This window comes from Physella acuta, unplaced genomic scaffold (genome assembly GCF_028476545.2).
Source record: "Physella acuta isolate Inbredline_101_S28 unplaced genomic scaffold, ASM2847654v3 ptg000007l, whole genome shotgun sequence".
Classification (NCBI taxonomy): Eukaryota; Metazoa; Mollusca; class Gastropoda; family Physidae; genus Physella; species Physella acuta.
The window spans coordinates 1,224,824-1,241,836 of NW_026731527.1; the positions used below are offsets into that span (position 1 = coordinate 1,224,824).

A 17,013-nucleotide genomic window follows, 5' to 3' on the forward strand; every position below is an offset into this window, starting at 1 on the left:
AATAAGAATATCCCGTGCAGTATAATTCAGAACGAAGAAGACACCATTAATGAACTGAAGGGCTGGACTAGACAAAACTAAAAAAACAAACACAAGCAAACAAAGTAAAGGATGTACGAACATTACCAAACAAGTTTTAAACTGATACCCATAATGCAAGCGTAGAAAATAAGTTTAAATTTAAATATAATTAGATATTGGTTGTAAATAAGTAGAAATATAAAACCTCAAAATAGATATAACAATTAATTATTTCTAAATTCAAAATAATAAATCGCCATTGAATAATTAGATTTATATTCTTTCTTATCACTTTACAAGTTTTCTGGTATAATTCTTTTTAAATGACGTTCTTAAACATGTAGATTTATTTCAAAGTGTGTATGTCCAAAAACACATAACTTTACCTCGTGAGGCATGTCAGTGAAGGGCATGTTAGTTTCTACTTCGCTTTTTAAAGTGCACTGTGCTACATAAAAAAGTACATTTTTAAATGCATATACAACAAATTAATTTTTGATACATTATTAAAACGATCAGACAAAAGAAATAGTTTATCTGATAATCTTTTAAATATTTTCTACGCAGGCTACAAATGTTCCGATTGTCTTTAAATACATTCAGCCAGAATACTCAAATTTGAATTTCTTTAACCACTTTAGATCAAACTCTAAAATATCATGCTATTGTACAAAAAAGAATAAAAGCATACATATTACATTTATACTACAACAGTAGGTAAAGTTTGCTTATAAATTTAATCTGTTGTCGTTGTGAAATATGTATTATAACAATCGCTTAGAAATACAAATATGCAATAGTTATGTTATTGCTGTGACATTTATTTAGCTTAACAGTTTTTAAAAATGTAGAATGTATAGATACATTTTAAAAAACTGATCGTAAATTCTCGAACTGACAATAACATACTAAGCATGTGCGTTTATCTCGCTATTTTAGTTTAAATCTCAATTAGTGTCCATGCAAATCTTTTCACAATGATTTAAAATGTAAACCCGTAAAAGAGGAGCTCAGCATGGTGAAGCTAACAATCGTCGTTTTTTTTTTATATTGACGTTAATATCGAAGCTTTTAAAAAGTATAAGTAACGACAACGGGTAGAGTTACTAGTATGAGTACGGGTATTATTTCTTTAGCATAGGTTCGGTCAATTTAGGTCATATTAGGAAAGGCCAGTTAATGAATTCACATTACGCTTAGCAAAACTAATTTACACAATGAAACACTTACAGTTATCATTGTAGCATGAGAGAAATGATCCTGCAACTACATCTTGTTTAAGATCCACAGCATTGCCAGCATAGAACTTGATTGTACACAGACCATTGGCAAACTTGAAAGAGTAGCAATGTTCTGCCCTACAATACGAGTAGCATTTCTGTGGCAAAAAAAAATGTTTCATTCTAAGTGTTCTATTTGGAAATAGAAACAAACATAAACACAAACGTATACAGATCCAGATCCAGACACAGACACAGATACAGATCCAGATCCAGATCCAGATCCAGACACAGATCCAGATCCAGATCCAGATCCAGATCCAGATCCAGATCCAGATCCAGATCCAGATCCAGATCCAGATCCAGATCCAGATCCAGATCCAGATCCAGATCCAGATCCAGATCCAGATCCAGATCCAGATCCAGATCCAGATCCAGATCCAGATCCAGATCCAGATACAGATACAGATACAGATACAGATACAGATACAGATACAGATACAGATACAGATACAGATACAGATACAGATACAGATACAGATACAGATACAGATACAGATACAGATACAGATACAGATACAGATACAGATACAGATACAGATACAGATACAGATACAGATACAGATACAGATACAGATACAGATACAGATACAGATACAGATACAGATACAGATACAGATACAGATACAGATACAGATACAGATACAGGTACAGGTACAGGTACAGGTACAGGTACAGGTACAGTACAGGTACAAGTACAGGTACAGGTACAGGTACAGGTACAGATACAGATACAGATACAGGTACAGGTACAGGTACAGGTACAGTACAGGTACAGGTACAGGTACAGGTACAGGTACAGGTACAGGTACAGGTACAGGTACAGGTACAGGTACAGGTACAGGTACAGGTACAGGTACAGGTACAGGTACAGGTACAGATACATATACATATACAGATACAGATACAGATACAGATACAGATACAGATACAGATACAGATACAGATACAGATACAGATACAGATACAGATACAGATACAGATACAGATACAGATACAGATACAGATACAGATACAGATACAGATACAGATACAGATACAGATACAGATACAGATACAGATACAGATACAGATACAGTTACAGATACAGATACAGATACAGATACAGATACAGATACAGATACAGATACAGATACAGATACAGATACAGATACAGATACAGATACAGATACAGATACAGATACAGATACAGATACAGATACAGATACAGATACAGATACAGATACAGATACAGATACAGATACAGATACAGATACAGATACAGATACAGATACAGATACAGATACAGATACAGATACAGATACAGATACAGATACAGATACAGATACAGATACAGATACAGATACAGATACAGATACAGATACAGATACAGATACAGATACAGATACAGATACAGATACAGATACAGATACAGATACAGATACAGATACAGATACAGATACAGATACAGATACAGATACAGATACAGATACAGATACAGATACAGATACAGATACAGATACAGATACAGATACAGATACAGATACAGATACAGATACAGATACAGATACAGATACAGATACAGATACAGATACAGATACAGATACAGATACAGATACAGATACAGATACAGATACAGATACAGATACAGATACAGATACAGATACAGATACAGATGCAGATACAGATACAGATACAGATGCAGATACAGATACAGATACAGATACAGATACACATTTGGATGTTGCTGTGAATGTAAATGTAGATGAAGTTGTGGGTGTGGATATTTATATAAATCGATAATTATAGATTAAAAAAATTATAGATAAAAACATCGGGGTTTATCTGTACAAGATCATAACAAACGTATAATGTGTTTGCGTGTTAAATATATGTTTCAATATATATATATATATATATATATATATATATATATATATATATATATATATAAAATATATATAAATATATATAGATAGATAGATAGATAGATAGATAGATAGATAGATAGATAGATAGATAGATAGATAGATAGATAGATAGATAGATAGATAGATAGATAGATAGATAGATAGATAGATAGATAGATAGATAGATAGATAGATAGATAGATAGATAGATAGATAGATAGATAGATAGATAGATAGATAGATAGATAGATAGATAGATAGATAGATAGATAGATAGATAGATAGATAGATAGATAGATAGATAGATAGATAGATAGATAGATAGATAGATAGATAGATAGATAGATAGATAGATAGATAGATAGATAGATAGATAGATAGATAGATAGATAGATAGATAGATAGATAGATAGATAGATAGATAGATAGATAGATAGATAGATAGATAGATAGATAGATAGATAGATAGATAGATAGATAGATAGATAGATAGATAGATAGATAGATAGATAGATAGATAGATAGATAGATAGATAGATAGATAGATATATATATGTATATATATATGTGTGTGTGTGTGTGTGTGTGTGTGTATTGCTTATGTTTTCTAGAGCGCTCCGGAATGACTGACAAAATAGCAAAATTTTAATAGTAATATGTTATTTTGCATTTGATAATATTATGCCAATCTTATATTTCAGAGTATGTTTGTTTGGGAAACTGGGTTGTCTAAAATAAACCATAGTTAGATATTTAGTTACACATTCATATGTATTATAATGTAAATATTGATGTTAGTAAGTACGGTAGTATGGATATAGGTATGCAATTTAAATACATTACCAGGGCTGAAGTAGCGTTTCGGGTTTCAATTATTTCACTTGATAACGGAACACATTGTGCTAAAAAAAATTACAAGATAAAAATCAGGAAACCATTTTTTTTCTATACAAATTCAGTGTGTAATGTATCTATAAATACATATTACAAAAAAAATGTATGCCTAATTTCACTTCAAACGACTAATTAAATTTAAATTATTTATTTTTAAAAGCATTTACTTGTATATATATATATATATATATATATATATATATATATATATATATATATATATATATATATATATATATATATATATATATATATATATATATACTAGCCGCCCTGGCTAGGCCCTGCACTGACCTCTGTAAAATACTCTCTGTAAAGGACCATGACTTTCGTGTTTCTTAAGCAGAATATAACCATGGAAGTTTAACTAAAGACTTTAAACTTAATACTAACCACTACCAACCAAAACCAAAAAAGGGAAAAATAACTATTCTTATCCATAGTCATTCAATATCTTTAAAACGAACGTATGCACCAAAGCGCTCACAGGATAGCGCCGGCGGCGCGTCTGATTTTTTAGGTATCACCTTAACTATCCCAAGCTTGTCCGCAAATTGAAAGATAGACTAAACTGGTTTTGACAAAAAGAAACAACTAATAAACAGTACATTCCGTGTAAAAATAAATAAATGGCAATTTTTAAACATCCGTGTTTTACTAACCCGTAAGAGAAGCAGAATCCTTTGGAGCTGTATAAATATAATATAAATATAATATAAATATTATATATAAATATGATATAAATATGATATAAATATGATATAAATATGATATAAATATGATATAAATAGTATATAAATAGTATATAAATAGTATATAAATAGTATATAAATAGTATATAAATAGTATATAAATAGTATATAAATAGTATATAAATATTATATAAATATTATATAAATAATATATAAATATTATATAAATATTATATAAATATTATATAAATATTATATAAATAGTATATAAATATTATATAAATATTATATAAATAGTATATAAATAGTATATAAATATTATATAAATATTATAGAAATAGTATATAAATAGTATATAAAAATTATAGAAATATTATAGAAATATTATAGAAATATTATATACATATTATATAAATATTATATAAATATTATATAAATATTATATAAATATTATATAAATATTATATAAATATTATATAAATATTTTATAAATATTATAGAAATATTATAGAAGTATTATATAAATATTATATAAATATTATAGAAATATATATATATATATATATATATATATATATATATATATATATATATATATATATATATATATATATATATATGCGTGTGTGTGTGTACTTATTCAGAGAAACTCGAGCCGATTTTAAAAAGTTCTTTTTATTCCGAATTTTTAACATTACTTATTCTGGTGCTGTAAAATACAATTTTCGCTAAGAAAAGATTTATAGCATATCAGTATATACAACACATCGATAAATACTAATCTTACGTAAAACACAGTAAACTATTTGTTTACTTTATTATTTATTATTATACATTTAAAAGCAAAACATGTTGAGTTACGTTTCTTAGTTGACTTACCATAACACTTAGTTGGGTCCGTGCTGTTTACGGCGAATCCAGGTTTACATAAACAAGTGAAGTTTCCGTCTGTGTTGATGCAAATCTGTTGACATGGGCTTGGCTTAGCGCTGCATTCATTGATGTCTAGAAGTTAAGTTTGCAGATAAAAAGTACCATAGAGATGAGTTAACTATGTATTTCAAAAAGTATAATTTTTATAATGAGGAAATACAAATATGTGTAATTCTGAGACTTACCGTCACACCGCCGAGGGTCTTTTCTACTAATGACATATCCAGCATTACATGAGCAGGTGTAGCTTCCAATGGTGTTCGTACAAACCTGTTCACATGGACTTGGCTGAGCTTTGCATTCGTCAATGTCTGAAAAAATGTGAACAATAAAAAGCAGGTATGTTTATCAAATAATGTGTGCTCTACACTTGATTACGTAGTACCTTATGTCCAGCTGGTCAATCACAATTTTCTACTAGTACAATACGTAAAAAAATGAACAATGTTTTAAAAATCTAAAAACTTGTATTTTGGTAGGGCGGCAAAAGAACTTTCGCAATGATACAGTAACACACAATAGCAAAATACCTATAAAATATATTTGCTTAGAACATAAGTTCATAGTCACAATACAATAATCCAGATCATCTGCCTAACAGGTAGTTGATATTACAAATTATAAATATTCGGATAAATTCTAACCTAAAGTATAATGAGGGAAACTATATGAGTAGTATATTAGGTCGCTTTTGGTTATCATTTTTGGCGGAGGTGGGGATGTGGAGGAACAATGACATATAGTAAAATACTCGGGAGCAGGATGCGCGGGATGCGCAATGACATATAGCAAAATACTCCCAGCCTGGCGCATCGGGATGTGGAGGGTGGGTGAGCAGGATGCGCAGGATGCGCAAAGACATATAGTAAAATACTACGCCAACCGGGGTTGGCGGAGGTGGTGGGGAAGTAGGTCACCTTTTGGTGACCTTGTGACGTAATCATTGACCTTGTGACGTAATTACTGACCTTGTGACGTAATCAGTCACATTTGTGACGTAATCATTGACCTAGTTACGTAATTTTAATGTGTTTTTAATTAGTTTGAATATATTTTTTAATTAATTTTTATAATTAGTTTGAATTTAATTACTTTGTTTACTTTTTAATTATTTTTATTAACGAGTTACGTAATTGGATTTTAATTTTTTAAATTTTTAAATTTTTAAAATTTTTAAATTTTTAAATTTTTAAATTTTATTTTTAAATTTTATTTTTTTAATTTTTAAATTTTTTAAATTTGTTTATTTGTTTACTTTTTGTTTAATTTGTTGGTTTGTTTATTTGAATGTATGTATGTTTTAAATAAAAGACTAACACTAGCATGTACTAGAACAGTCTTTGTATACCAGCCTTTAACCAGGCGGGCAACATGTGTTACTTATCGATCTACTAGTGAGGTTTTCTCGCCGCTGCCCGTTTTAATGGGAATGTATTGATCGCAGCCGCTGGCCCATCACACCTAATTAAATTTTGTTATGCTTCACCGAGTTTCCCCGCTCGATTTGACGGGTCATGTTGATTTATGTGGGTTCGCGAAGCGATCCCACCGGGGGGTATGGTAATTATCGCAAAGCCAGCGTTAAGTGTGGGAACATCTGTTACCACGTTAATCGATTTTTCCCCCGGTTGGATCCCGTGCTTTTCACTAACAGTTATACGGACAGTATCATAGGTTTTTGGTTTTCACCTAGGCAATGTTTTGTTGTTGGTTGGTGTAGAGTTTATACGAGGGTCGGTGAAGTTTTCACCGAGGTTGGTTTTGAACTCGAACCATACATGTTTAAGAATTACTAGGTGTTAATTACTTTGATCGCATTTTTATTTTGTTTAATTTGTTTGTTTACTTGTTGTTTAATTTAATTACTTTGTTTATATTGTGTAATTTTTATTAACGAGTTACGTAATTTGATTATTTGTTTACTTTTTAATTAATTTTTTATTGAGTAGTTACGTAATTGGATTTTAATTTTTTGAATTTTTAAATTTTTAATTTTATTTTATAATTAGTTAAATTATTATTAACTAGTTACGTAATTTGATTTTAATTACTTTGTTTAATTTATTTATTTGATATATTTCTTTTCTTTGTTGTTTAATTTGTTGGTTTGTTTATTTGATTGTATGTATGTTTAATAGTAAACGGAGAGGGGTGATGGTGGTTTAGACCGATGGTCGGGGATTGAGAGAGATGGTCGGGGTTGAGGGTAGGGGTGTGCTATTGTAGACAAAAGTAGAAAGTTCTTTGTGTCCTGACTTCGATTTAACCACAGCTGTTACTCACTAGCGACAGCTGTTACGTATCGATCCGCCCGTGAACCTTCCCGGCACGGCCCGTGGTTGCTTAATAGCGGGTTCACTAAAGCGATCACTGCAGATAATTAAGCGAAGCCATTAAGTGCATGTTGTTTTGCGCTGCGTAGTGATTTATGGGTTTTATATTGATCGCAGCTACAGGCCCATCACAGCATGATGGTCCGCCTAATTAATTTGGTCATGCATCGTGGGTTTTTCCCCGATCGATTTGACGGGTCATGATAATTAACCCAAAACCAGCGTTAAGGGTGGCGACAGCTGGTGCTGTAATTAGTCACGGCTCTCGGCTTTTTTCATTAGACTACAGCTGTACATGAACTATGTTCACATATCGTACGCCCGGTCATTCTTTGATCAAATTAAAAAATTTTGTTTCCACATGTCCTGCGAACCGTCCCTTGCTATGTATGAAAGATTAATGGTTGTAACTATTCGCTTATAGCGAGGGTCAGCGAAAACAAAAATATATTTAAGGGTCGGAATTTTCTTTCAACCAACGTTAAGTCAGGTTTTGAGACGAAACGAAGTCTCGGTAGGTTCGTGTTTTTTAATGGGCGACAGTGCGACTTGGTGCGTTGGTACGTAGGTATGCGTGGGTAGACATGTTTTTTACAAGTCTGGAAAAGTAATTAAGTTTTTTATGACCGTTCCGATTTTCTTTTGATCTGACCACCATTTGACCACACTGAGCCAGATAAATTTAACAATTGTCGCAGCGGGGTTTATTTTAAGTGCACCCCGTGCACGCTTGTTTACATTTTAAAAGACGTGTCGCGTGTCTTCCCCTTACGGCTTCCCTAATAGAGAAACGAGAGGAAAGACAACTGTTCTAAAATTAGAACAGCCTTGTCTACAGACACGAGTATCGTCCCTTGTGAAAAAAATTCGCGTCAGAATCCTTAACTAAACAGGCAATTTCTTTAAAAAGTTAAAAAATAATTTAGGAAGACAAGGGTTAACAAAATATATATCTTAGTCTTGCAGCAGATTACCTTCCCATGTTCGCTTTAGTATTACAGTTTTCATCAATCTTCTTTTTGACTTGAACTTCTTTAATTTTTAAGAAAGTTTACTTATACATAATACATTACGTCTAATGACAATTTTTTATTTTTACCACTCAATGTATTTTCTTTTTCTATATCTTACATTGTCATCTTAATTTTTGATCACCTTAGGTGGTGGTAAGGTGGTAAGGTGGTGGTGGTGGTGGTGGTGGTGGTAAATTTGCTTAAGATTATAAACTTCAAGTTTTAAAAACCAACAACGTTATAGTACGTCGTGTCAAATGACACACCGTTAAAATGTCTACATTTAAATTTCACCAAAATAAGGATGTATAAACTAAATATGATATGACGTTAGCATACATATCATTCAATCTAATCAATCTAAAGTACAAATCAATAATTTTGATTGATTAAGGGGCTGGGTGAGTTATTTTTATCACTATTCACCCTTCCCCTTCCCTTTGTCCGCAACCCCTTCCCCCTTCTCCCATCCCCTAAGCTCAATACCAACCGATAGATAAACAGACCATACTACTACCCACACTATACCTATTCCATTAAAGAGACAAAGGCTGTATGACAAACCTACATTTATCTACATTCAATTAATGGCACAACCCACTAGACACTAATCCAACAGACTGGGATATGTAACTTGTAGACACCACTCCGTAATGAATACCACATGCACCCTACCCACATCGACAACTTTGTCCGCCGCCCTCGCCCCATCCCTAAACAACCCATAGATAAACACACCGTACGTCTAACCACACTATTACTTGGACAGACAAAGGACAAAGTAACAGACAAACATTTATCCCCCTTCGTTTACTGTCACAAGTGACAACGTTCCCATCCAACTCCCTAGTATGAACACGGTACCAACCCCTTCCAAAACATGCATGTACCAACTTTGTAACCTGCCTCGGTGAAAACTTCACCGACTCTAGTATGAACTATACACCTACCGATTCCAAAACATGCATGTTCCGAGTTCAAAACCAACCTTCACCGACACTAGTATGAACTCGGCTACCAACAATTCCTAAACCTGCATATACCAACTTTGTAACCTGCCTCGGTAAAAACTTCACCGACCCTAGTATGGACTCTACACCTACCGATTCCAAAACATGCATGTTCCAAGTTCAAAACCATCCTTCACCGACCCTAGTATGAACTCGGCTACCAACAATTACTAAACATGCATGTATCAACTTTGCAACCTGCCTCAGCGTTAACAAAACTCCACGACCCTAGTTTGAACTCGACTGCCAACAATTCCTAAACATGTATGTCCCAACTTTGTAACCTACCTAGGTGAGAACTTCACCGACCTAGTATGAACTCTACCCCTGTTCATTCCTAAACATGCATGTACCAACTCTGCACCTACATCGGTGAAAACTTCACCGAGCCTAGTATAAACTCTACACCTTTCGATTCCAAAACATGCATGTACCAACTTTGTAACCTGCCTCGGTGAAAACTTCACCGACTCTAGTATGAAATCGACACCTATCGATTCCAAAACATGCATGTTCCGAGTTCGAAACCAACCTTCACTGACACTAGCATGAACTCGGCTACCAACAATTCCTAAACACGCATGTACCAACTTTGCAACCTGCCTCGGTGTTAACAAAACTCCCCGACCCTAGTATGAACTCTACCCCTGTCCATTCCTAAACATGCATGTACCAACTTTGTAACCTGCCTCGGTGAAAACTTCACCGACCTTAGTATGGACTCTACACCTAGCGATTCCAAAACATGCATGTTCCGAGCTCAAAACCAACCTCGGTGAAAACTTCACCGACCCTAGTATGAACACGGGCCCTTACAATTCCAACGATGCATGTACGAACTTTGAAACCTGCCTCGTCGAAAACACATCCGTCCCTAGTATGAACTCGGTTACCAACAATTCCAAAACATGGATGTTCCGAGTTTAAAACCAACCTTCACCGACCCTAGTATGGACTCTACACCTACCGATTCCAAAACATGCATGTTCCGAGTTCAAAACCAACCTTCACCGACACTAGTATGAACTCGGCTACCAACAATTCCTAAACATGCATGTACCAACTTTGTAACCTGCCTCGGTGAAAACTTCACCGACCCTAGTATGGACTCTACCGCATCCAACTCCTAAACATGCATGGTCCGAGTTCAAAACCCAACCTTCACCGACACTAGTATGAACTCGGTTACCAACAATTCTAAAACATGCATGTATCAACATCACTCTGTGTTAACAAAACTCCCCCGACCCTACTATAGACTGGACACCTAACAATTCTAAAACATACATGGACTAGCCTCGAACCCTGGCTCGGTGAAAACTGTTCCAACCAACTCCAAACCCTCCCTGCGCACCCGAATAAAAATAACTCACCCAGCCCCTTAATCAATCAAAATTATTGATTTGTACTTTAGATTGATTAGATTGAATGATATGTATGCTAACGTCATATCATATTTAGTTTATACATCCTTATTTTGGTGAAATTTAAATGTAGACATTTTAACGGTGTGTCATTTGACACGACGTACTATAACGTTGTTGGTTTTTAAAACTTGAAGTTTATAATCTTAAGCAAATTTACCACCACCACCACCACCACCTTACCACCTTACCACCACCTAAGGTGATCAAAAATTAAGATGACAATGTAAGATATAGAAAAAGAAAATACATTGAGTGGTAAAAATAAAAAATTGTCATTAGACGTAATGTATTATGTATAAGTAAACTTTCTTAAAAATTAAAGAAGTTCAAGTCAAAAAGAAGATTGATGAAAACTGTAATACTAAAGCGAACATGGGAAGGTAATCTGCTGCAAGACTAAGATATATATTTTGTTAACCCTTGTCTTCCTAAATTATTTTTTAACTTTTTAAAGAAATTGCCTGTTTAGTTAAGGATTCTGACGCGAATTTTTTTCACAAGGGACGATACTCGTGTCTGTAGACAAGGCTGTTCTAATTTTAGAACAGTTGTCTTTCCTCTCGTTTCTCTATTAGGGAAGCCGTAAGGGGAAGACACGCGACACGTCTTTTAAAATGTAAACAAGCGTGCACGGGGTGCACTTAAAATAAACCCCGCTGCGACAATTGTTAAATTTATCTGGCTCAGTGTGGTCAAATGGTGGTCAGATCAAAAGAAAATCGGAACGGTCATAAAAAACTTAATTACTTTTCCAGACTTGTAAAAAACATGTCTACCCACGCATACCTACGTACCAACGCACCAAGTCGCACTGTCGCCCATTAAAAAACACGAACCTACCGAGACTTCGTTTCGTCTCAAAACCTGACTTAACGTTGGTTGAAAGAAAATTCCGACCCTTAAATATATTTTTGTTTTCGCTGACCCTCGCTATAAGCGAATAGTTACAACCATTAATCTTTCATACATAGCAAGGGACGGTTCGCAGGACATGTGGAAACAAAATTTTTTAATTTGATCAAAGAATGACCGGGCGTACGATATGTGAACATAGTTCATGTACAGCTGTAGTCTAATGAAAAAAGCCGAGAGCCGTGACTAATTACAGCACCAGCTGTCGCCACCCTTAACGCTGGTTTTGGGTTAATTATCATGACCCGTCAAATCGATCGGGGAAAAACCCACGATGCATGACCAAATTAATTAGGCGGACCATCATGCTGTGATGGGCCTGTAGCTGCGATCAATATAAAACCCATAAATCACTACGCAGCGCAAAACAACATGCACTTAATGGCTTCGCTTAATTATCTGCAGTGATCGCTTTAGTGAACCCGCTATTAAGCAACCACGGGCCGTGCCGGGAAGGTTCACGGGCGGATCGATACGTAACAGCTGTCGCTAGTGAGTAACAGCTGTGGTTAAATCGAAGTCAGGACACAAAGAACTTTCTACTTTTGTCTACAATAGCACACCCCTACCCTCAACCCCGACCATCTCTCTCAATCCCCGACCATCGGTCTAAACCACCATCACCCCTCTCCGTTTACTATTAAACATACATACAATCAAATAAACAAACCAACAAATTAAACAACAAAGAAAAGAAATATATCAAATAAATAAATTAAACAAAGTAATTAAAATCAAATTACGTAACTAGTTAATAATAATTTAACTAATTATAAAATAAAATTAAAAATTTAAAAATTCAAAAAATTAAAATCCAATTACGTAACTACTCAATAAAAAATTAATTAAAAAGTAAACAAATAATCAAATTACGTAACTCGTTAATAAAAATTACACAATATAAACAAAGTAATTAAATTAAACAACAAGTAAACAAACAAATTAAACAAAATAAAAATGCGATCAAAGTAATTAACACCTAGTAATTCTTAAACATGTATGGTTCGAGTTCAAAACCAACCTCGGTGAAAACTTCACCGACCCTCGTATAAACTCTACACCAACCAACAACAAAACATTGCCTAGGTGAAAACCAAAAACCTATGATACTGTCCGTATAACTGTTAGTGAAAAGCACGGGATCCAACCGGGGGAAAAATCGATTAACGTGGTAACAGATGTTCCCACACTTAACGCTGGCTTTGCGATAATTACCATACCCCCCGGTGGGATCGCTTCGCGAACCCACATAAATCAACATGACCCGTCAAATCGAGCGGGGAAACTCGGTGAAGCATAACAAAATTTAATTAGGTGTGATGGGCCAGCGGCTGCGATCAATACATTCCCATTAAAACGGGCAGCGGCGAGAAAACCTCACTAGTAGATCGATAAGTAACACATGTTGCCCGCCTGGTTAAAGGCTGGTATACAAAGACTGTTCTAGTACATGCTAGTGTTAGTCTTTTATTTAAAACATACATACATTCAAATAAACAAACCAACAAATTAAACAAAAAGTAAACAAATAAACAAATTTAAAAAATTTAAAAATTAAAAAAATAAAATTTAAAAATAAAATTTAAAAATTTAAAAATTTAAAAATTTTAAAAATTTAAAAATTTAAAAAATTAAAATCCAATTACGTAACTCGTTAATAAAAATAATTAAAAAGTAAACAAAGTAATTAAATTCAAACTAATTATAAAAATTAATTAAAAAATATATTCAAACTAATTAAAAACACATTAAAATTACGTAACTAGGTCAATGATTACGTCACAAATGTGACTGATTACGTCACAAGGTCAGTAATTACGTCACAAGGTCAATGATTACGTCACAAGGTCACCAAAAGGTGACCTACTTCCCCACCACCTCCGCCAACCCCGGTTGGCGTAGTATTTTACTATATGTCTTTGCGCATCCTGCGCATCCTGCTCACCCACCCTCCACATCCCGATGCGCCAGGCTGGGAGTATTTTGCTATATGTCATTGCGCATCCCGCGCATCCTGCTCCCGAGTATTTTACTATATGTCATTGTTCCTCCACATCCCCACCTCCGCCAAAAATGATAACCAAAAGCGACCTAATATACTACTTATATGTGTACTTTATCATGGTTTCCTTTGTAAAGGTATTGGTAAGCGGCTTTTATAAATTAATTAATAACATACATAATACTGCCAATAAATAAATTAACGATATATTTCAGCTGTCATGTTTGCTATTTATGGTATTCGACTTAATTTTTGTGAATCATAAAACAGTGGATAATATTCTTAATATTAGGACCAAATACTTCTCTAATTTTAAAAATTATTTTTTACATATATATTGATTAATTTATCGATTTTAAAATATCGTTATTCTCACCATTACTTTTAGGAGGAGAAATTTGGTAGAAGATATAGATCGGCTTGCAGGAAGACACATTTTGTCCATTGACCACCGTTGTTATTTGCTGGCAGCTACACTGGGCTAAAACAAAGTAGCATTCATTGTTAATGTCTGTATAATTTGTCTCTATACTATGAGTTTAATCTACTTCATAACAGCACCTTCTCTTACGATAGTTTGATAACTGTCAATTTAATTTTAGCTTTTCGGAAGTACCAACTACCTAAACGTTCTACGGCCCGAAAGAGCCGAATATGACACACAGCAATAGACAAAAACAAATTTCCATTCAATAAACCGCTTCGTTATAGGCAAATCACGTTACATGTATCTTCCCAAAAATGGAGGTTAAAGAAAATGATTTTATTAAGATTACTTAACGTAAATATGTCATAATTGTTTAAAAAATAACCTGCTTTTAATTTTTTTTTTAAATGTGGCTGCTTCTTGAAAAAAAAAGATTTAAACTTTTCAAATAAAAAATTGAAATATAAGCGTTTGTTGTCTTCAAAAATTACAAAAAGAAAGATTACATATGCTAAAATGTAATAACAAATTGGATTTAAAAATTATTTTGTTGTATGCTGGTACCGCTAAAATTAAAAGGCAGGGCGTCTAGTGAGTCTCAAGTTCAAATTTGGATTCAAATCAGTGGCGGCTCGGAAAAGTGTTAACACCACTGTCCCTGCAAATACCGAGGTCAATGAATCAAATGAACTCTACTTCATCTGTCACATGTGTCTTGGGCACGAACGGGATTAAGAAGAGGAAGTGGGTTCACAGGCTTTTGATGTTTAGTTAAACTCGCATATAGCTTTGATAGGTTAAATAAGCCATAGTTTATTTTTGTTCATTTTTAATGCTTTTTTTTTGTAAACATAATAAAATCATTTTACCTTAAAATGAACAATTTATTTGAGATTAATTTTTTTACTTGTTAGTTATTCGTTTGAAATGAAGTTTACGCAATTTAAATAACAGTAAAAATCATCCAATTGCTTGTGCCAGACTTCGCATTAATTAAGTATTTCGCTAGAATTATATACTGTTATCTCACCTTTTATTATGAATATATTAGCCTTTTTTAAAATTAGATAAAAATTACATATTCTTGCTTGTCATCTCATCTCTACATTAAAATAAACGCCTTTAACTAGAAATCTAGAACTGTAAACATTAAAATCTGTCTCAATGTCAATAAAGCGGGAGTTATATCCCCTAAACGTTATCGAATATACTTATATAATAATGCTGGGGATGGCAACTCGGGATGTCGATATGACTTAAAATTCGAAAATTGAATAAAGTACTTCTTACGGTCAACGGAAATGTTTCAAAATTTGACAGAAGACAGAGAATTAGATATTTCAACCATGTTTCTATTATCGTGTATCTATTAATGAAACACTAGGCTTTTGATAATCTAAAAGAAGAATAACTTCCTATTCCGGTTTCCGGAAATCGATGAAAAGTTGTTACAGAACACCAAATTTGATATTATACTTATATATGAATTTTTTTCACCCTAGTTTTAACGGTGCGCGTGTTCCCACACATACACACACAAACATACTGACAAAATAGCAAAAATATGTTTTTCCGACTCAGGGAGGTGTAAATCGTCTAGATTTGTGAAAATCTCCAGAAGGTTTTAATACCGCGAGACTACAACGTTGAATTGGTTACTTTTGTTTAGTTTATTTTACTATTTCAACTACTTTTTCAAACCTTGTGTTATCTTACTAGACTCACCCTGTGCGTATGATATGCACATAAACAGTATGGCTGCAATGCTAACTTTTGAAAACTTCATCTTGATACAACTTGTAAGGTGATATAGGTATAGTTATATATCTGTAATTGAAACAAAATTTTTAATAATAAAACATGATTAACATAACTTTTAAAAAAAAACAAATATATCGCAGACCAAATAAAACGAACACAATTACGTATTTAATAAGCTGGTAGCATAGCATGAATACATAGCCTACTTATACCAACCATAATCATTAGACACAGCGTTCGATAAATACTATTGAAATTTATGTTACTAATGTTTGAAAGAGACATAAAAATATTTTAAAAATGAACACCATATTTCTAATATCATCACGTTTGGTTTAAATTCAGCAAAATAAAATCCATATAGAGAATAGTAAGTTAAACTTATTTGTTAAATTGATTTTCATTTTTGGCGTATATAA

At 33.2% G+C, this 17,013-nt stretch overlaps 1 protein-coding gene across 1 annotated transcript in view; it reads right to left on the bottom strand.

Moving 5' to 3' along the window:
* Positions 1-16,654, bottom strand: part of LOC131947727 (fibrillin-1-like) — a 58,854-nt gene extending 42,200 nt beyond the window's left edge. The window contains exon 1 of the mRNA XM_059309370.1: positions 16,559-16,654. Coding sequence (XP_059165353.1) covers positions 16,559-16,619 — 61 coding nt within the window. The 5' untranslated portion in view covers positions 16,620-16,654. The remainder of the gene's footprint in view (positions 1-16,558) is intronic.
* Between the last annotated feature and the right edge of the window lie 359 nt (positions 16,655-17,013).